General features: G+C 36.9%; 1 protein-coding gene across 4 annotated transcripts; it reads left to right on the top strand.

Annotated features, from left to right (window-relative positions):
* Positions 1 to 706: 706 nt before the first annotated feature.
* Positions 707 to 18,114, top strand: LOC112571334 (splicing factor 3B subunit 2-like). 4 transcript variants are annotated; one of them, XM_025250257.1, is made up of 25 exons: positions 707 to 806; positions 993 to 1,042; positions 1,888 to 1,909; positions 2,395 to 2,426; positions 4,457 to 4,477; positions 4,704 to 4,820; positions 5,310 to 5,435; positions 6,693 to 6,777; positions 7,784 to 8,634; positions 9,303 to 9,432; positions 9,655 to 9,764; positions 10,585 to 10,703; positions 11,250 to 11,328; positions 11,832 to 11,942; positions 12,593 to 12,679; positions 13,178 to 13,252; positions 13,558 to 13,710; positions 13,850 to 13,999; positions 14,121 to 14,210; positions 14,756 to 14,863; positions 15,341 to 15,448; positions 16,354 to 16,484; positions 16,616 to 16,814; positions 17,305 to 17,499; positions 17,647 to 18,114. In XM_025250257.1, the coding sequence occupies exons 2-25, from the start codon at positions 1,037 to 1,039 to the stop codon at positions 17,710 to 17,712; spliced, it is 3,171 nt and encodes a 1,056-aa protein (XP_025106042.1). In that variant the 5' UTR covers positions 707 to 806; positions 993 to 1,036; the 3' UTR covers positions 17,713 to 18,114. The 4 variants fall into 4 exon arrangements, with proteins under 4 accessions (XP_025106042.1, XP_025106043.1, XP_025106040.1 ...); XM_025250258.1 differs by having other exon boundaries at positions 799 to 848; positions 5,313 to 5,435; XM_025250255.1 differs by having other exon boundaries at positions 799 to 848.
* The last annotated feature ends 3,402 nt before the right edge of the window (positions 18,115 to 21,516 follow it).

The following is a 21,516-nucleotide window of genomic DNA, read 5'->3' as shown; positions in this document are numbered from 1 at the left end:
CCAGAATAAATGAAGCATAGCTGGAGCGAGTATACAAATACACTTACTATAGGATCTGATCATCCTTTTCAGGAACATAGGATCGTGGTAATGCCTTAACAAATTTTGTTTAGTAGTTTAGTTTAGTCTAAACAGTATTTTCAACATCTGTTCTAAGATAATTGGTATCAAACAGAGGGATTTAGCTTCCTTCTGTCATCAACAAATAGTAAGGAACACTTCTCATTTTGTTAATATCTGAACATGTACGAACAAAGGGCATGTACACATGCCAATCTGTAAAATAGGCAGATGAAATCGTTTGTGCCATCTGCGGTCCAGCTGCTTAACCTCAAATGAAGTGTCAGTGGTGTGTGTGTTTTAGGTGCGCACATGATTTGATGTATGTCTTATATATAACTGTCATTTGTCTTCTTTTTTCATTGCTAATATCATCTTTTAACGCTGCACCTTTAAGCTATCTTTATTCTTACTTTTATTTCTATTTCCATTTCCTTGTAAATTGAACACCTTCCCATTTTCAAATTGCCCGCTGGGACAAAAATAGTTGATCATTGTTATTGTCATCATTGTCGTCAGGAGCATCTGATTTTAGAGAGTGGTGTCCCTTTTCCTTATAGCTCTTTACAGCCACAAAATCACCATTTTTTACCCTGGTCCCTAAACTCTGACATTTAAAAAAATCAACATTTTTTCACATTATTTCTTTCACTCTCTTGGGTTATTAGCTGAAAGTGTAGATAAATAAACAAAATAAGATAAAAATTGGATAAATTATTTTTTGAAACTCTTACAACCAGAATGAGGTAAGACGACATGTATGGTCGCCTTGTGCATTTGTTAGTGAGGTACGAAGTGTCCACTAAAGTAGTTTCTTTACAATAAGCAGCTTTCCACGTTGTCTTTTGTAAGTTAGCGTGTCTCTGGCTTATAAATATGTTCTGTTTGTATGTATTATTCTATACAATTCTAAATAAGTATTCTCTTTGCAGATAAAAGGGATCATATTGACGTTTGCTAGACAGATATAGTAACTATGTCGGTAAGTTTGCTTTTCTTGGTATTAAAATGCTAGCTAGAGTGTAAGTAAATCGATTTCACCTGTGATTGAAATTGCTCCCTTCATACCATTCTTCATCATGCATGTCTTCATCCATGCATTTAGTGTTGGCCGGTCATTTCGCCTCAAGACCATTTCGCCCAGTCATATCGCCCTGAGTCAAATCGTCCCAGCTATGTCCATTTCATGCTAACACCGAAAAGTCCCATTTACATTGGATAATAACTTCTGAACTCGGTGGTCAAATCGAATTCAGTCAGGGCTGTAGTCGAATCAAATCAGTGCTGTTGACGAATCGACTTGGTCTAATCAGTAAATGGTTGAATCGACTGATGCCATAATAAGCAAGTTCAGATGCATATTGCCAAAAGAGTTCTGCTCAAACATACTCAGATGCTATCTTAGATGAGGAAACGCAAATGCTGCTTGGCAATACACATCCAGATGACAAATCTTAATATCGCATAAATGAATTTTCTTTAATCAGTTTTTATTTAAAAAAAGTATTTGTTTTTATTTATTCTTTATTTTGGTGGGTTGTATTAAATATCTGCAGGTGCTTAGTTATAATCAAACAGGTATTAGTAGTGACGTTTCATCAGTGATAGATTCTTCTTTTGGGTATGGGTTAATATGCTTTCAGTGTTGGGACAGTTAGGTTGAAAAGACCAGTTCACTATACATCACCTCTACTTTTCAGAGTAATAGATGAGCCTAATGTCATAATTGTACAAGGGGAAAATACTTTTGCTTGCAAAATATAGTACGTGTAGTTTTATTACAGATTTTATTCACTGTGATTTTTGATTATTCATTTGATGTTGCAGGCTCCATCGGAACAAGGAGATGGTAATATAGCTATTTATGAAATGTTATTACTGAAAAATGTACATTTGATGAGAAAAGATTTTTACTATTGTATTTGTAAAAGTAAATAAATATGATTAAAACTTTTGAATTTTTACATTTCATCTTAAGTGGTTTATTGTGATGTATTTAATAAACACTTTTGTAGTATCAGTTCACCAGAAAAAGGATATCTAGTAGCATTATGAGCTTTTTGGGCACTAAGGGCAAAGCAAAATGCCTCCCTCCTCCTAAAAAAAAATTATGCAAAATATAGTTTTAGTATATAACTTGTATTTCTATAAAATATATTTTAGTTTTTTATGTATTATACAGTTTTTTTATATTTTATGTAGTTTATTCCTTGTTACTTCTTGAGCATAGGGATGCAACAATTTTTTTATTATATAATTTGTGTATATTTTATACGTTGTTAAATTCTTTTAACCAATTGTACTAGTTAAAAATAATTGTCTTTTTTTCTTAAGGATTTCAAGAGGTACCGCAGGGAGGAATGATGGTAAGCTCTTAAGCCTTGATTTGTTAAACCCATTGGTTCATTCATTCACAGACTTCCCTTCTGCCACATGTGTTAGTGTTCAGTTCAAGGTGGAACTTATAGCCAGAGGAGGAAAATGGTTTCACCTGTGCGAGGTAAGATAGAGTACATGTGGTGCTGACAATGTTCAGCCAGTTGTCTACATTTATGACATGAACAATGGGGAGGGCAGAGATTACAGGCACTGCTGACTAACTTAGCAATAAAATCTCTTATCAGACAAGCGTTAGGGTCTGAAAGGTGAAGCAAAATGGCTGGAAGCAAGAGGGCAGAGCTTGCATGTACACCGCTGTTAGTTTGGCTTTGGTGTGGTTTGTTAACATCTTTAGTTCTCACTTACTTATTAATTGCCACATTACAGTCGTGAACATGCTTTTGAATCATGACACCTGATGCATTCATACTTTCATACATCCTCTCACAGTCCACTGCCTCGTGCTAAGGTAGTCGGCACAACATATGATCTCCACCCTTCCTCAGGGACAGGGTAGCAAAAAATTGACCGCTTATGAAAGTCAGCACAATCGGTACTCCTACCTTCCCTCGCCCAGGTGAAACCATTTTAAAAACCGCCTACAAGAAGTTCCACCTTTAACTTTGATATACTGTCTTCATCACTTTAGAAAAGTGTTCGGGTTCCCACATATACAATTTCTTGCCCTTTGTTATTTAATACAAATTTTCAATAATCTTTTGTATGCTTTGGGGATTTTTGGGTTTTTTTTCCTTCTTTGATCTTACCATATGACACGATTATGGGAATTAATAAGCTACATCTGCTCTCTGATCATCAAATGTTGACTCCCTGACAATGAGCTAGCACGTGCCTGGCTTGTGGAGTGCTCCACTTGCCATTACAGTTCACAAAATGATGCTGTCATCTGACTTTTGCCATCTAGTCGTGTAAAAACTGGGATGTTTCTTATCTATTACCAGCTTCTTTTGAGAAGGCCTGCCACACTATCCTCTGGCTTTTAAACTATTTTGCAGGGTCATGGAAAAGGCTGTTTTCCTTGGCTATAGGTCCTATTTTGCTTGGGCAAGGGTCTTTAGTCCAGTGGGCTTTTAGGTGACTCAAACTTGCAGTTACATGTGGTTGGTGATTCACCCCCAGGTGTCTTTTTTTTAAAAAAAATGTGCCACTTGTGACAGTAACCCAGGTGGTTCAGGCCTTGCCCCTGACAGATGTGGTTTGGCTGTAGAAGCTTATTTTATGCCTTTTACGTCCATTTGCAGTGGACTGGCTTTATTTAGCAGAGCTGACTGAGCTCAGCTCTTGTCTCTCAGGGCCAGTTGGATGAGGTCTCTTCCCAAAGTCTGTCATCTTGGATTAAAGATACTTATGTGTTTCTCCACAAGCCTTTTATTTGCTTGGTGTTAAGTTCACAAATGCAGCAAGACTGGCTTCTGTAGTAATGTCGTGTTAACTGACACTGGCATTCTGTCTTTGCTTTTCAAAAAGGTTGTGTTTGAGAGAGACCTTTTCCACTCACAATGAGTCCAGTGTCAGATGGTTGCAGCATGCCATAATGTGATAAGCAGATGGGTTGTTTTGCTCTTTTCCTCCTGAATTTTTATTTTTTGTTTCCAGTCATGTCATCTAGTAAAATTAAAAGAAAAAAATTGAATTTTTATTGTAAATTCTCATTCTTTAAGACTTACCAGATGACATGATATCAGGTCAAGTGTTCTTTGAAAAACTTTTTTGTTTGCTGTCACCTTTATAATTTGTCTTATGGCTGTTCATCTGACCAGTGAGGCACATACTAGCTTATTGTCAGGGAGTCAAATTTCGATAGACCAAATGTAGACCATTAATTCATATAGCCATCTAGTTAAGCCTTGAAAAAGAGAATCAATAAAAAAAAATTCACTTTTGTAATTTATTATGGTTGCAGTGAAGAACATAGATCTTTTTAATCAAAACATTATTGAGTCAGTTTTTTTTGTTTGAAATGAATTCTTCAGATCATTAAATATTTCTTCTACAGGGTTCTGATAGCACTGGACCAGTGAGTGTTTTTATTCCTCCTATTGCACAATTTATTTAAAATTATTGTGTAAAATACTTGCAATTATATTTGATACAGAACAGCACCAGTTTACTAACGAAGGATTTGTAGTCATAAATGCAATTATGAATATTTTTGGCATCTTTTATGAGCACATTAAAAAATAGTTTGGTGATATTTAGGTTTGCATCAGCATGTGTTGAATCTAAAAAATTTGCCATGACAGAATCTGGACCAGGAACTTGCACGGAAGGTTGCACTGCAGACTCAAATGCTAGAGCAAGAGCGCCAGCGGGAAGCCCTGGAATACCAGCAGTCTTTGCTGCTTCAGCAGCAGCAGCAGGTATCTGCCCAATCTTTTGGCATTTTGAACATTTATGTATCACGCCAGTACTATTGCTAGTGTTTAAAACTCAAAGTTGCAGTTAATCATTTGTCCTTATATGACATACACATATTCTCTTAGTACTTGATGTCTTTTATAATAAATTTCTGTAGAGAGGGACAGTTTTAAACACTTCATTGCAGCAGTAGTTCCTTTTCATGCTTTAATAAATCAACTTCATAGTGTCTTTTTCAATAATTATTTTTTTACTTTGTACTAATTTTTCTAGGCATTAGCAGTTGCTGGTAGAGTTTTTACTCAGATTTGTTTTTGTTTCTGTTTTTTTTTTTTTTCACTTTCTTGTTTTAATTTTTTTTTTTGTGCATTTGTGTGTATTTTGTGTGTATTATTTTGTGTGTGGAAGAGGTAAGAATCCCAGGGTGTCTTTATGCTGACTTAATGACATTACTGTTCTTGGCCTATCATTATTTGTTGAATTGTATGTTACAGATGACTTCCACACAGCCTGTGCCACCACCACCACCACCCCCACAGCCCACTGATCTCATGCTGAAAGCTCTTCAGCAGCAGCAGATGATTGAGGCAGAAAAACAGCGAGAGGCTCAGCAGAAGGTAATTGCCTTTTTATTTAAAAAAAAAAAAAAAAAAAAATTCAAATGTATTGTCATGTGCTGACTCAGGTCTAGGTAGCGGGGATGGGGCATGGGCTTCACAACCATTCTCACCCTATAGTTATGTCCCCTAGCTGCAGTGGACTGACCGATTTTGCAACTCTCGGTGGTTTTCTCTCTGGTGTTTTCTGCGTGCGGGTTGTAGGTGGGATACTGGTGCAGTTCCTGGCTGGGTGCATGGAACGGATTCCTAGTGACCAGTATTCCGGTATTCTTTAAGCGTTTCCTCTAAGTGACAGGCAGACCCGCATCATGAGCCACTAATTGGTGAGACAATTCCTGCCGCTGTTATGTTTGCCAGGGTGCCATCCTCGCCAGTGTGTGGAGGAATGTGTCACGTGAGAGAACATGGTTGCAAGAGAATCTGTATAGGGGAATTAAGATGTTAGCACTGTTTTCTGTGTTTGTATATGTACAATTATTTATTAGCTGCGACAAAAGAGTGCTTTGTAAGAGAGCCCGTTAAACATGTTTTATGTTGTTCTTATGTGTATATGCTTATTTGTTCACCGAGGAGCGATTAGTTTTGTTACTTGCGTCAGGCATGTGAGTGTCTGTTGAACTTATGCGACTGAGTGTGCCTGTGAGAGCAAGTCCCGCAACGGCAGATTGTGCCCTGCAACATATATCAAGTGACAAACTTGCATAACTTGACAACAGCTGATGTTAACTTGTGTGAATCAAACCATAAACCGTAAAAAAGGACTTCATGACTAAACATTAAAACTCCAGCCATGAGCAGGGACAGTTCTAATTAATCATAACCATTTTCTTAACAAATGGTACCTTGGGTACATTTTTGTTGTAAATTCAGAAAGGAGTATCTGTTTCAGAACTGAATGCATTCAGTGCCAATCTGCAAAATTGCTTTTGATTTTTGGAACATATATATAGGTCTACTCATATGGTGTGTGATTGGATATCACAGTGACCATCACATTTCATGTCCAGAACATACCATAGGATATATCTAGTTTCCTTTAGATGTATCAGTAAGTGCTGTTCCTCTGTAGGGCAATTTCTTCTCACTTTATGTTATAATTTTTCTTTGCCCTCCTGTGGTGTTCACTCTAATTTAAAAAAAAAAATAAGCATGAAATTAAAATAATGATGCATAGTAAATAAGGATATACAATGAATAATGATATGCAGTGAATGTGTTGTGGTGATAACCTGCAGTGCTTTGTTATTTTAACAGCTGATGCAACAGCAACAGATTGCTTTAATGGAAGCACAGCGCACAGAGCACCAGAAACGAATGATGATGGAGCAACAACAGCAGTGTAAGTTTAATGATTCAGGGATAGTGTGTGATTTACATAAATATTTGTAAACGTTCCAAGGCCTTTCTCTTTTGCAGAGATTCATTGCTTAGCAAGCAAAGATGTCCTAGTAGGGAAATAGTCCAACCCACAACCAGTGATAGTTCAGGTCAACTTTGAAAGTGGCTGATGATAGTATAGGATGGTGATTTTAATAGCTGTAGGTGCTGGCAGCAAAAAATGTTAAATGTACATTTAAGTCATAGAACTGTCATAGCACAGTGGAATTTTCCATTCTGAACAAATGAACAAAAGTTCCTATCCTTATTATAATATGACATTCTCTCTCCTAACTTGCTATATGAGTAAAATGTCTAAGCTCAAAGCTTTTAACTCCTTCAGTATGAATATTGTTGTGAACTGCATTAGATTACACATTGACTTACAAGCATGTTGGCTGTGTATACATTTACACAACATAGATGGCTTTCTTATTTGGCCACAAAATACTAAATGGGTGACTGGAAAATTGTTAAGTGTTAGCTGCAGGAATAATAAATTGTGAAAAAGGTTCACTAGCGCAGAGCACAGTATATAAAAGGTAGATACCAATGTAGTTCCATGATACACATCGAAGTTCTTGCCATTATTTATTTCTTTGAGTGGTTTTTTTTTTTTGTCATATTTTTGGCATGTAGGCAGGGAATGGAGAATAAGGTTTTGGTGCAAATTTTGAACATATGTAACAAAAGGGATAAAGATTATAAAGCATTAATTTTGGATTGAATTATTCTACCGACTGTGTTTCTGATAATGAGAGCTCATAAACTCATATGAATTATTCCAACATCAGGGGAGGTTATGGGATTTTACAGGAAAAAAGTCCTTAAATTATGTATCTCAGAGTGCCTACAGACTTGTAGTTTAAAGTGATAATGTGTGCATTTTAGCGTGTATTTTGCAGTTGATGTCTTATGAATCGATTTTTCAAATGATATTCTGTGAATTCTAACCATTGCAACTTCAGGTCCCCCTCCACCACCTATGCTTCACTCGGGAATGAGTGCTGCTCCACCTTTGCCACCAAACTCCATGGTCACAGGGGTGCCACCTAGGATGCATGGACCACCCCAAATGCACACTGCAATGCCCACTGGGCAGCCCCCCATGCCAGGGCAGGTTCCCCTACCTCCTCCATCTCACATACTACCTCCAGGTCAAGTGCCAGCCGCTCCAGTTTCTTCCCAGCAGCATATGGTGCTCCCACAGATGGTCCAGGCAATGCCAGGACATATTCCAGTTCCTGCCAGCCAAAGCCATCCAGGACAGATGCTACCACAAATGATGCCAAATCAAGGTCTTCATGGTCACACACAAGGTGGGCCAGTGCCGGTGCCAGTGCCAGTGCCGGGACCTCCGCCAGGACCTCCTGGTCCCCCATCCTCTCAATATGGGATAGGCCTTGGCCCTCAAACACCCATACAGCAAGGAGTGGTGACCCCTGTGATAAACCAGGGCCCTGGACCGGTGATAGGAGACAGGGGACAGGGGAGCATTGACAGAAGCTACATGGACGGAGGTCATTTGGAAAGAGGTCCAGTTCTGCCAGAAAATGATGACCGAGAAAGAAGTCATGGGGAACAAGACCGGGTCCCTAGGGGCCCAATGATGATGGAGAATGGGTCTAGAGGGACAATCGATGGTGGTCCAAGAAGCATGGGTGACAGACCTCAGGAAGGGGGATCCATAGGGGCAGCAGGTCAAGACAGAGGATCACAGGGGGTCTCAGATATAACACGGCCACAGGTTCCAAGCTCATCGCTGCAGCATGGTCCACGGGGCCCTCCAATGACCGGAATGGAACCCAGACCTCCACAGGTAGGATTGGCTGTCCTTGGTCTGACCCATGCATGTTGCCTGCCTCAAACTTTTATCATGCTAATTTTCTTTGTAGAGAGAAAAAAGCTGTTAAAGTTAATGCTATCGCTGTTTGTTTTTGTATACAAAGCCCCTCAGTCGTGAATATTTTAGAGGCTACTTCGTCCTTTAAAAGCTGTCTGTTTTAAATGGTATGAACTCAAATGATTCCTGATTAAGATTTTTGTTCTTTTAATAAATCACTACTTTGCACTACTTTGCCCTTGAAAATGTGTGACAAGTACAAGTGTGGAGTTAAGTCTAGAGCTTGATGCATAGGATTTGAATGTTTTCACTTGTAATCTTCATTGTCATGATGAGTTGTTTATTCAGATACATTTCTTCTTTGACTTAACCATTCATGTGCATGCTATCTCACTGTCAGGAAGTTGACTTTAGATGGTTAAAGAGCAAATGAAGACTATTATCGCCTTTACTTTTTTTTTTTTTAATTCCTTGACTGCTGTCTAACAGTTTCCTCTTTCTCATTTTGAAACAAATGAAGGGTGAACAAAAGATGGCAGCTTTTTAATTTGTGTATGCAGTCCATCCCAAGATGCATTGGATGTATATTTGTAATGTTTGTGTTTGCTGCTTTGATTTTGATGAAATGTTTATGTTTCCTATAGCCACTGGCACCACCAGGACAACGTGAGATCCGTCTTCCACATGCTCTTGAGAAGGTTCTTGAGTTCAAAACCATGCGAGCTCAAGAGTTTGGCTTTGATGCAGAAACTCCAGAAGGAGAAGATAACAAAGGTGGGATTATGTTGTGCAGATGATATGTAATAGCAGCAGCCATATTTGATGGAAGAAAGCTTTGCATTTGCAGGGAAAAGGCATGTTGGTGAATCAATTCCTTGGTGGAAATGATAGGTCTCACAAACCCTCCTATGTTTATGACCACATATGTTCAATGACCGTATGTGTTCCTTTCTTTGTCATCCAGAACCTTTTTTTATTTTGGGGTTCATTTTGCAGATGAACTCCTAAAAGAACTTCAAGAGGATGCCGATGAAATATTTGATGATGAAGGTGTTGATGACTCTGGTGATGTTGAAGTAAATGGTGTTGAACCTGCTGACAAAGATGTAAGTGTTTTTCAGCTTAGAAATAATGTAGGATTTTCCTTCAGCTTAGAGACTTATCATGAAAATAACTGGTTGCTGTCTCAGAGGCTAGCAAGGAAGAAAATGCACAAATTTTTGATTTCACTGCTTGACCATTGTGTTTTATTAAATCAAACATTTGGTGCTAATTTGGCATTATTCTGTCAAATGGTCTTATGAGAAGTCTTGCCTTTAATTTACTGATCTTATGAGTAATCAAAAGTTTTGTTTCATCGGGTTGAAATTAGTGGATAAAAAATAAATGCAAAATTTGTAAAGTGCATACTCACACTACTAAAGAGTATGCACTTAGCGCTTAAGAACAAGAACGAAATAAGGACAGCATATGAGGGACAGGAAAACAAATAACATATGAGCTATAAAAGAATAAACAACATACTAAACAAAGAATAAAATCAAATGCAGAAAACACAAAGAGGAACCAAATATATGGCAAGACATTTAGTGTCGTATAACATCACAAGGCAGTAAGACTACATTTGTACACAGATTAACAAATGGTCCCAGTTCTCCCATTGGAGAAGGCCTTCACATCGTAAATGTAATTCTTAACCACTTTCTGTACATGGTGGTGTACGTAGGCATGTTTCTCTATCTCACGAAGTAAAAAAGGGTCAAAGATTCAACAGATTTGGAGAAATAATATTTCCTTTGATACTTGTATTTTGCACTGAATCATTAGAAACAAAATTGCACCCCTTTAGCTCTTTAGCATCCCTTTAAAAATTTGTAAATGGTGATTGAAGTTAACAATATACAATTTTTTATGAAACATTTTCAGTCAAAGAATAAAAGAAAGAAGAAGAAGAAAAAGCGAGCAAAGAAACAGAAGAAACAGCCAAGAGAAACCAAACCTGACAAAGAAACTGAGAAGAGACCAGAGGAGGAAGTGCATATTGAGTGAGTTTATGACAAAAGTTTGGTTAAGGGCACTCATGCATACACATGTGTGCATGTACACACATACACACATTTGTTGCTGAATCTGTCCTTTGTGTGTCAGTGTAATGAGAAGCTTTTCTCAGTTTAAATGTTACATTATCTTTGTGTTTTGTCAGTATAAATGCTACATTTTCCTTGATGTGTTTTTTTAGTAAAAATGCTACATTGTCCTTGATGAGTTTTGTCTCTTGATGCTGTATTGGAACAGAACACTTGAACGTGTTCAACATATAACCATAGCATTATTATGACAGCCTTAATCTTTGGCTCTGAAACTTCTTTCGCTGTAATGTCTGACCATTTGTGTATAGAACTGTCACTATGCGTTCATTTTCTTTTATGTCTTATAAATGTGTGTCTCCTAAAGTACCACTTAGCAACTGCCACCCCAGCAAATTTTTGTTTTGGAGTATGAGGAAACCTTTAACAGTTATGCTAGTGACTCCTGTGATCCTATTAAGCTATGTGTTTTAACAGAATCCTTTAAAAAATGTAATATTGCAGATATGTACAAGAACAGCTGGAGCTCGATCCAACAGATCCAAATTATCATACCTTTGCCAAAATTTTTGAAGCATTTAAGGTAAGATGGGATCCATTGTTTGTTGGAGTTTAGTGTATTGCTGGTTTGATGTATTTACTGTGTCAAAAGTTACTATAGAAGTCTTTGTTCTTCTTTTCTAAATTCTCTACCGTCTGTATCTTCAAACGGTGCCTACGTTCAAAGCTTTCAAGTCTGAAAAAAGAATCTCCATTTTCAGAAATACCTTGTGTTACTAGCTAACTCCTTATTTGCTCTCTTTTTTTTGGGGGGGGGGGGGCTGTTTTTGACTGTGTAGGCTGTATATAGTATTACTTAAGTATTTAATTGTATGCTTTATTGTATTTTAAACTGTTGGTCAGTTGTTGTCCTGTCAGCACAGCAATTGAGCTTACCTCCACTTTGAGAAATGTACTTTATAAATTCTATTATTATTGTTGGCATTGCTAAAATATTTTCTGATGCTAGATGACAAAAGACTGAGGATTAAAAAAAAATAATGTTCTCAGGCTATATTTTTCTTCATTTGTCTCATTTCATGTTAGATCACAGAAGCTGAGAAAGCAGCAGAAAAACCAGCAGAAAAGAAGGAAGTGCCAAAAGCAGATCTTCCTGTGAAATCACGTATTTTTGATGATGATGAAGATGCAGAAGAGGTATTTTTTCATTATGACAGCTTTCCATTTTTAGTCTCATTTCACATAATTCAAAATTTATTAGCTGTATAATAAGCAAAGATCTGCATCTTCAATACAAATGTAAAGTTTGTCCTTCTATATGGATCTGAGACATGGCGTGTGACAAACACCATCACCAACAAGATTCAGACATTCGTCAACAATGTCTGCGCCACATCCTCAACATCAGATAGCCCGAGAAGATCTCCAATACAGACCTGTGGGAAAGAACCAACCAAAAACCTGCCAGCCAAGACACCAAGAAGCGGAAGTGGGTTGGATCGGTTACACCCTGTGAAAGCCGGCTGACAATTTAACAAGACAAGCTCTGAGCTGGAGCCCACGGGGGAGGCACAGGGTTGAGAGATCTAAACAGACATGGAGGAGATAGGTCCACAGTTAGACGGAGGCAGCTGGTATGACATGGTCCCAACTGGAGAGGGGTGCCAGAACCGGATCCAATGGCATGGTGTAGTTGCGGTCTTTTGCTCCACTGGGGGTGAATAGGAAGAAGAAGTAATAAGCAAACGAGAAAATTTTTGAAAGTGTTCCTAAGATGTCTCAAACAATCTTTTTCATATATTATAGTTAGTATTGGTTTGAAAGTTGTTAAAAATCTTTGTTTTCAGAAAGTGGTAACAGATGAAGACACAGCAAAGATTTCAAAAAAAAAGCTAAAAAAACTGACCAGGCTGAGTGTAGCCCAGCTGAAACAGGTGTGTTTTTTGGATTCTATTGAACAATATTAGCATAAACTCACTAAAATAGTGCAAGCATTAGGTGTTTGATTAGTGACTAGTTGTATCCTCTTTATTTAATATACTCGAAAGTGTGTGCTTGTTTAAATAACATTTCTCAGCCATGAACAAAATTTCAGGTTCTGAGCAAGAGAATAAAACAGTGACAGTAATTTTTCAATAATTTCAAAAATGAGTCATTAATTTTTTTTATTTATCTTGCAAAGTGTAAACATATTTGTGTAAAAATGTATATATGACGATATATAATACATGTTAATATTCATATTTTATTTGTTTTTGCATTAAACCACTGTGATTCTATAGTGATTCTACATATAATGCTGAATTTGCTTCAGGAAGCATAGTGATCTTTGTGTTGTGTTCGTTGCATTTACATTGTTTTCATACAGAGTTGTTTGCTGGACAGGCACGGTATCAGTAGAGCTTCATTCCACAATTGTTTTGTGATTACAGCTTGTAACCAGACCTGATGTTGTGGAGATGCATGATGTAACAGCACGTGACCCACGTTTGTTAGTGCATCTTAAAGTAAGACCAGATTGCTTTGTTAAAAAGTCACATCTATAGACTCGGAGAACTTTGCTTTTGAAATCTGACCACAGGATGTACTCCAAATTTTAGCATTATAAAAAAAAAAAAGTGAATACACCTATGGCACCTACATAGTACGGCAACTGCTTTGTGACCTTTCCCCTCATTGTAAAGCGAGTTCTGCCATAAAGAGATTACCCATTTAAGGATCTTTAATGAAAGTTAGAAGGGGCCATTTGATGAATGTTTGTTTTGTGGATTTTATACTTGTCTTATAAATGGTTTTTTTAATTTCTTTACAGGCTACTCGTAACACAGTTCCAGTGCCTCGCCACTGGTGTTATAAGCGCAAATATCTTCAGGGTAAAAGAGGTATAGAGAAACCTCCTTTTGAGTTACCAGACTTTATCCGTGCCACTGGTATAGAGGACATGAGGGCTGCATTGCAAGAAAAGGTTGGTCCTTCGCAAGTCTTTATTTTAAAAAAAAAGAAAATCTTTTTTCAGTGACCTGATGGATAGTTAAGCATTAAGTGACCTGAATTAATGAAACACTAAGGGAGATATTAATTATTTCACACGGATCACTTTGCAGGAAGAACAGAAGAATCTGAAAGCCAAAATGAGAGAAAAAGTACGACCCAAGCTTGGCAAAATCGACATTGACTACCAGAAGTTGCACGATGCCTTCTTCCGTTTCCAGACTAAACCTAAAATGACTATCCATGGAGACCTGTACTATGAGGTCAGTTACGCTATGATTCAATTGAAATTTGGCATTGGATGCTACATGTAAAAGATAGTTTTGAGCAGGAAAACTGTTAGTAAAACCATACTTTAATGACAAAAATATTTGCACATTTCAGTCTAAAGAGTTTGAGACGAGACTAAAGGAGAAGAAGCCAGGAAACCTGACTGACGACTTGCGGGTCGCCCTGGGTATGCCTGTGGGAATGGTGAGAACTGAATATTATGATTTTACCTTTGTAGGTTGGGTTCATTTTCTCAGGTTGAAGGCTCCATATTTATATCTCTCTCTATTTAAACCTTTTTTAAAAAAAAAAAATTAAGTTTACATCTTTTCTCAGTTTGCTAGGTTTCTTTGTGTGCTGGTCTCAGTTCTTATTTATCTGTGTTTCTTTGTGTATTATGCTATTACATAGTAGATGTTAGTAGATCTTTTTAAACGTACTTTAAAAAAATTATCTTTAATCTTTTTCTTAGTTTTCTGGGTATCTGTACATACTAGTCTCAGTTCTTATTTGTCTCTACCCCTCTTTGTTTTACATTAATACATAGTAAAAGTTTAAAAAAATGAGAACAGTTGTTTAAAACTACTTTTATAAAGAACTGATATGGATTATTTAAAATTGACATAAATGACTAATTCTTATGTTATATTATTTACAGCTTGTAGAAGCAACTCACCATTTTGATGATGATACAAAAAATTTCAGAAAGTATATAGTGGTGTCTAATTTTCTGTCTTGTGTATGTACAGAATGCAGAAAGAGTGCCTCCACCCTGGCTTATTGCTATGCAGCGTTATGGTCCACCCCCTTCCTACCCCAATCTTAAGATACCTGGACTTAATGCTCCTATTCCAGAGGTAAAGTATGCATCCTGTTAACATTTAACTCATTGACAATGCAAGAAGGAGATAGAGATTTCTGCTCTGGATTACGTGAAAATACCTTATATTTTTAAAAATATTTAAAATGGAAATTGAGCGGAGACTTGTGATTGAAAATTTCAGAAACTTCTTGTCAGTCAGTACCTTTGTGATCTAAGGGATGTAACTGTATTTGGAAATTATTCTGCTTGACTAACTTTTGAATTTGTTTTAGCTTTCATGTCATTAATCTCTGATACAAAGAATATGAAAGCACAATATGAGAGCTACCGTGAAAGTACAGACAATTAGTCATGTATATATAGAAGAGTAAGATTGAGCTAAGCTGTCAAATAGACATAATGTAAATATAATATTTCATTTCTTTATGACCGTTAATTGACAGTATTAAAATGAAAAAAAATTATCGTGAATAATTATTGTTGATCTTTATGTTTTCTTATTACTATGCAGGGTTGTTCCTTTGGTTATCATGCCGGGGGATGGGGTAAACCTCCTGTAGATGAGATGGGCAAACCTCTCTATGGTGATGTCTTTGGTACCCAGGGTGGAGAATTTTCGGTAAGCATTTCCTATTAGACACCTGATAGAGATAGCTGTAACATAGCTATTTTTAAAGATTATTTTTTCACAATATTGTTTTTCTGATTTATTTTTTATTTATTAGGTACTTATGCAAATGCTGCCCTTTCTTAACACAACAATTTATTTTTAATATAATATTCCCAGCAGTACTGTAAAGAAGTAGTAATTATAAAAATCTTGTATTTGCATGAGCCAAGGGAGATGATGACAGTTATGTACCTATCAGTTTTTAATATTTACTTTTACAGCACCGGGAGATGCTTTAGCGACGAATAACTTGTTTATTTGATTGTTATTTAAATCTTTACTATACAGGGATTTAGGGTGCACTTATTACAAAATCTAACTGACACACACATCAATAATAGATTGTTAGCAAGATAAACAAAGTTCAGCTTAAGCATCATTTGAAACTAAATAATGTGATCAGTGGTCACATGGTTTAGACAAATAATTCCAATATAATACAATCTTTGTCATTATTTTCATCAGAAGTGTTAAAGAATTTATCTTCTAAATAGAATTTTTCAGCTTTTACTTAAAATCAGATATTTTTGATATAATAATGAAAATAAAGAGCTGCTCACAACCGACATGTATGGACAGTGATAGTGAAAGGGAGGAAAGCTTGCAATTTTTTGTGTTGTCTTTCTCTTCGATTTACTAAAAAAAAATTTTTTTTGTACTTCAGTACAATTAAATTTGTATTCATTTTCAAGTACTCCTAAGGCAATAAAATAAATTTCATGTAAAGTTTTAAAATAAACTGAGTTGCATTGTCTAGTGAACAAGGCTAAATATTATATTTTTGAAATCAAGAGAACTGTATAGTGAGATTCAATGATTTTTTTTTTTTTAATAACTCTCCTGTTTACCTGCAGAAAATTTTGGAAGAAGAGGATGTGGATAAATCATTATGGGGAGAGCTAGAATCGGAGTCAGAGTCAGAGTCAGAATCAGAAGAGGAAGAAGAAGAGCAGGACGACTCCGGGCTGGTGACACCAGCTGAGGGGTTAGTCTTTGTAGTCAGTTCTCAGAGTCTGGATTGTATTATATTGATGTGACTTAATAATGGATTTATTTATTGTTTGGTTGGTGAGAGGCATCTGTAAATAATTGTCCTTTGACAACTTGTTTTACCAGGTTAGTAACACCAAGTGGCCTGACATCAGTTCCGGTGGGCGTAGAAACACCAGACATGATTGAACTGCGCAAACGGCGTATAGAAGATGCTATGGACCAAGGAGGGGACACCCCAGCTCTCTATACTGTACTTCCTGAGAAAAAGACCACTGTTGGCGCAGCCATGATGGGTTCTGCTCACATATATGACATGTCAGCTGTAAGTACTACTTAAATTGTTTTTAAGTGATTTTTATATAAACTCATAGAGTAAAAGATAAAGCATTTGTGAAGACGACACACCACCATTAAGAGATGAGGAAACTGCAGTTTTGGAGAAGCATTTAAAGAAAAGTTAAATAACGCGGTATTGATATCATTATACTTGGCACATTTTACATGACTTGGGAACTTTAGGAAGTTGAAGTTTGTTTGAAGTGAAGGTACTGATCTCTCTGAGCATCTTTGGCATTATTTGGGGTATAGTGAAATCTTGGTGAACGCTTATGAGTGGAAAGGCAATTAGTGCTGGTACTTGATTTAATGGTTCTTTGATAAAGGACGGCATTATTCTGATGTTATGAACAAAAACAAGCATGCAGCTCAGCTGTAAAAGGGTGGTCACTCTCATAGGAGGAGGCAGGAGAACTGCTGATAAGGAGGTATGACATGAGAAAAAAGTTCATGTGCTTATTACTTTTCTTCCTCAGGTGCAAACAGTGAAGAAAGGAGGGGAGAAGGGAGGAACAGCAGAAGGGGTAGAAGTAACACTGAACCCAGAAGAACTTGACCTTGACACAGCGGCAATGCAGGCCAAGTATGACGAGACTGTGAGGGAGCAACAGTCACAGCTAGAGAAGGAGGATCTGTCTGATATGGTGGCTGCTCATGCTGCCAAACAACGGGTATGTACTAAAACAGTGGTATTGAGCCCCAGTGGTCACCAAAACTATTCACATGCATCTTTTTCCCATGTCTAATAGCTTTGTGCCAGATATTACATTTTTTAAATCAAAATTGTGACATGACTGAGAATGTCTTCTCTGTTACAGAAACGCAAGAAGCAGCAGGCAGATAGCAGCAAGTCTGGAAAACGATACAAAGACTTTAAATTTTAATTGTTCTGGCAGCTGGCAGCAAAATGGAGAAATTAGAACTACATTTGCTGTTATTTGTTAACATGTTATCATTTTTGTATCTGTTTTGGGACATATTTCAGAATTCACTTTTAACAGTCATTTTACCCTTTGCAACATAAGAACTTTTGAGGGAGATGGACTCGTAGACTTGATGGACAAACAGCAGGAAACATGTTTATGTATGTCAGTTATGTGGTAACCATTTCTCTGCCATCCTTTACCATTAGAATAGACCATTAAAAAAAAGTCAGCTGTGTGTGTTTTGTTATCAGAAGAACTACTTTATCCGTAAAGTAAGAGAATAAAAATGTCTGTCATTAAAATAAAAATTGTGCATAAGGTTCTGAGTTCATTTTCTAATAAATGCATTATAAATAATTATCTGTGCATTGAAGGTTGTTCTGTAATGTATGATAATAATACAGTGAACTTGTATAGCGCCATATCCCGGTCCTGTGGGCAGCCTCTTGGTGCTTTACAGAAAAAAGGACACAAATGTACACAGACACATGCAACAAACAGAATGTCATATGAGATAAAAGATATGTAGCCATAGGCTGCTCCCAGTGTGCACAATTCATTTGAAAAACTGTAATCCAGACTGCAAATGGACCTTCCACACTACATATCCAGTCATATAAGGGATCTAATACATAGAATCTTTTATTTTTCTTTAAGTGTTGCTCATTGGGTTGCCTGCAGGATTACTTTTTGGAAAGCAAAACTGAGTTCACAAGCCGTCAAAAAAAACCCAGTTCAAATCCAGATAAAAGTAGTTTAAAGACGCTCAACTGTTTCTCATCCTTCATGAGTTGCAAAACTAAACGCTTTGGTTTTAGTGAAAAAGATCGTTGAAACCTTGTGATAATCTTCAGCAGAAAATGATATAACGAAAGATAGACGCCTACTGCACGTATGCAAGAGCACCGAATCATTTGAATAACAGTAAGTGGTAGGAAGTCGCTGTAAGGCATGTAGATAAAAACGGTCAGGTGCATTAAAAAAAATCCATATGAGTGGTAAATGAACACCAAAAAATCTTAGATCAAGAAGAGACTTAGATCCATGAACAAGTGGGAGAGAGAGGATTCCCCTCCACCCAGTTAGGTGAAGGGACATCACTCTCGCCAATGTCCAGCTGGGAAGAATAGTTTGACCTTTGAGAGAGAGAGTTGATCTTGCTGGGTCCAATGGAAGCGATTAGCGAAGCAGGATCACTAGAGTAGCCAGCACCACGAAGGTTCCTTACGAAGTCCTTCCTCTAACCATTCTTTTCCCATTGGATGAGCAGATTCAGCTTGTGTACAGACTCCTCTTGGGAAATGAAAAATAAACAGAACACAATGCTCTTGGCTACTGATACCTCTGGACATTTCACCACAATCACCTAACAGATGCCATGGGGTCTGACTCTGTTGTGCAAACTCTATTCCTTGTATAGTTTCTGATTCTGGTTGCTACCCTTTCTGGTAATTATAGTCAGTTCTTGTTCTCTTGTTACTCATAATGTTCCAGAACAGATTTTTTCCAAATCTACTTCTAGTTGTCTATATACTCCCCTTGTGTTGCCACCCTCAACACTTGTGTTAGATTGTAGGGAGGTAGTAAGTTGAGACTTATTCTCAAGATACTGTCTTTTTATTTCCTTTGGCCATGTCATGAGGTAAAGTGGTAAAAATTTGGATCATAAATACACTACTTTGCAAACAACTTGGTCCTCCTTTTTGCCTGCTTTCAGCTTCTACTTGGCAAAGAAACTGGCAGCTTGGGCTTATGGGTCTTTATTGGCAAATAAGAGCTGGTTTGTGTCCTGCTGGATGAGGTGGCATTCCTCTAACGATGAAGGTTGTTCTGATCTTCAGGGATGACCAGTGTAGTTTCATAATTAAAAAAGAAGTAGTATGAGACGAGACTTACATGATCATATCATTTATTAAAGTCTTACAGAGAAGTGCTGACCTTATTTCTGAGTGAACAAGAGTTGTGTTCATGAGATCTTGTATAGCATCTTATCCTTACCTGATGGGCAAGTTTTAAAAAAAAGGTAATTTTGTACATCAGATTCTAGTTTGCATATTTCTTCATGGGCATAGTATTGACTGGTCTAAACTGAATACCATGTTGCAAGAGTGAAAATTCCGGAAGTACAAATATAATACACGTGCAACGAATCAATGGCAACACTTGCAAAAGGAACTTATCAGGCTCTGGGACACAAGCCTGAAGAAATGTCAGGATTAGATACTGTTTGTAATGGCTGTCAGAAGCCAGAAGCTGTGGGTGCATGGCGCTGTCAATATCTCATGAATAAAATGCTACCCCCCCCGACCTCCCCACCACCACCAAGAAAAAAAAATTCTTTCAAGTGGTGGTAACAAGAATACTTTTAAAAGCAAGTTGGAGTCTTCTATGCAAGTGAATGCAACAAGTTATTTTTTTCAGCAAATTGATAATGAAAAAATTCCTGTTAATGCAAAAGATAATCTTCATTGTGTTTATGTAATATTTTAAATATAGGGTTTACTGCTGCATAGTGTGCGCTTCCGTGCAAGATGGTTGTTCTTATTTAGGTTCTTTAAAGCAGAAATAAGGTGCACCAGCTTCCCCACTCTCTCTCTTTACCTCATTGTATATGTGCATATACAGGATTATAATGGTTTGATGCATGTTTGTATTTATACCATGTGCTATACACACAAGGATGGAAGTCTAGTGGTGAGTGTGCTTAAATACATGCATTATACATTATGTATCATCAGACTGTACCCTCTGAAAATGGGCCAGAAGCCTGAATCATTAAAAATGTATCGTAGCATATCCTCACCTCAAACATACACACACAAACAGTGTTTTCCATCATTGAATAACAGTGACATAACCATTGTAAGAGGTGGGTAGTGTAACCATTTATTTCTCGTGATCATATACAGAATGACAAAGGTTAGCTGTCTGGAATGGGCATGGCCTAACAGATTAAGGCACAAGGGGCACACAAGAAAACACAGGAAAAGGTTGGATTACTTTCCTTATTTTGGTGCCTTTGCATAGGCAAGACCTGTGGTCCAATTCAGTTTGTCTTTTTCTTTCTTCATCAATGGTTTTCCTAACTTAAACCTCCTTGAACAAGTTTGTGGTTCATGTAAGTCTTGTTATAGAAACTTTTGCATTAAAAATGTGTTTGCAAATTCTTAAATATTTTTTAAAGTTATTTCAGATATAGGGATTTTATATGTCTATTAAGATGAAAAGTTGGAACAAGAAATTGTGTGTCTCTATAACAAACATGTAGTCTTAATAGAAGTGGTGAATACCCTTCTCTAAACTGGATTCCCAATTCCAAATATTTTAAGTTAAAAATATTTACTTCTACTTTTGGTGATGTTAAAATAATTTACATAACATTTGCAATTTTTACTTATCATCTTTTATGTAAACTTACTACATGGCACACAAAAAACAAAAAACAAAAACCAAAGACTAACTTTGTATTGATCAATACATATCATCACATCTAAGAAAGCATTGATGGCATCAGTAAATGTTAGATTTGCCCCACTGGCTATTTTGACAAGAAATAATTGAAAACTAGAGCTTTGCTATCTGTTGATGTCTTTCAGCTATAGAACTGTAGAGAAATTATATATTTTGTTTAAAGAGACCAGGCACATTTGTGCATGATGCTGAGTGCCAGCTCATTATTTTGAAAAATTTAAATCATGCTACTATCACCTTCTCCTGTATTCTCTTTGTGCACCTTTATAAAGAATATGTCACAGATGTTTT

This window comes from Pomacea canaliculata, linkage group LG8 (assembly GCF_003073045.1).
Source record: "Pomacea canaliculata isolate SZHN2017 linkage group LG8, ASM307304v1, whole genome shotgun sequence".
NCBI classification, from domain to species: Eukaryota; Metazoa; Mollusca; class Gastropoda; order Architaenioglossa; family Ampullariidae; genus Pomacea; species Pomacea canaliculata.
The sequence above is the reverse complement of the archived record's forward strand: the minus strand, read 5'-3'. Positions and strand labels throughout refer to the sequence as shown.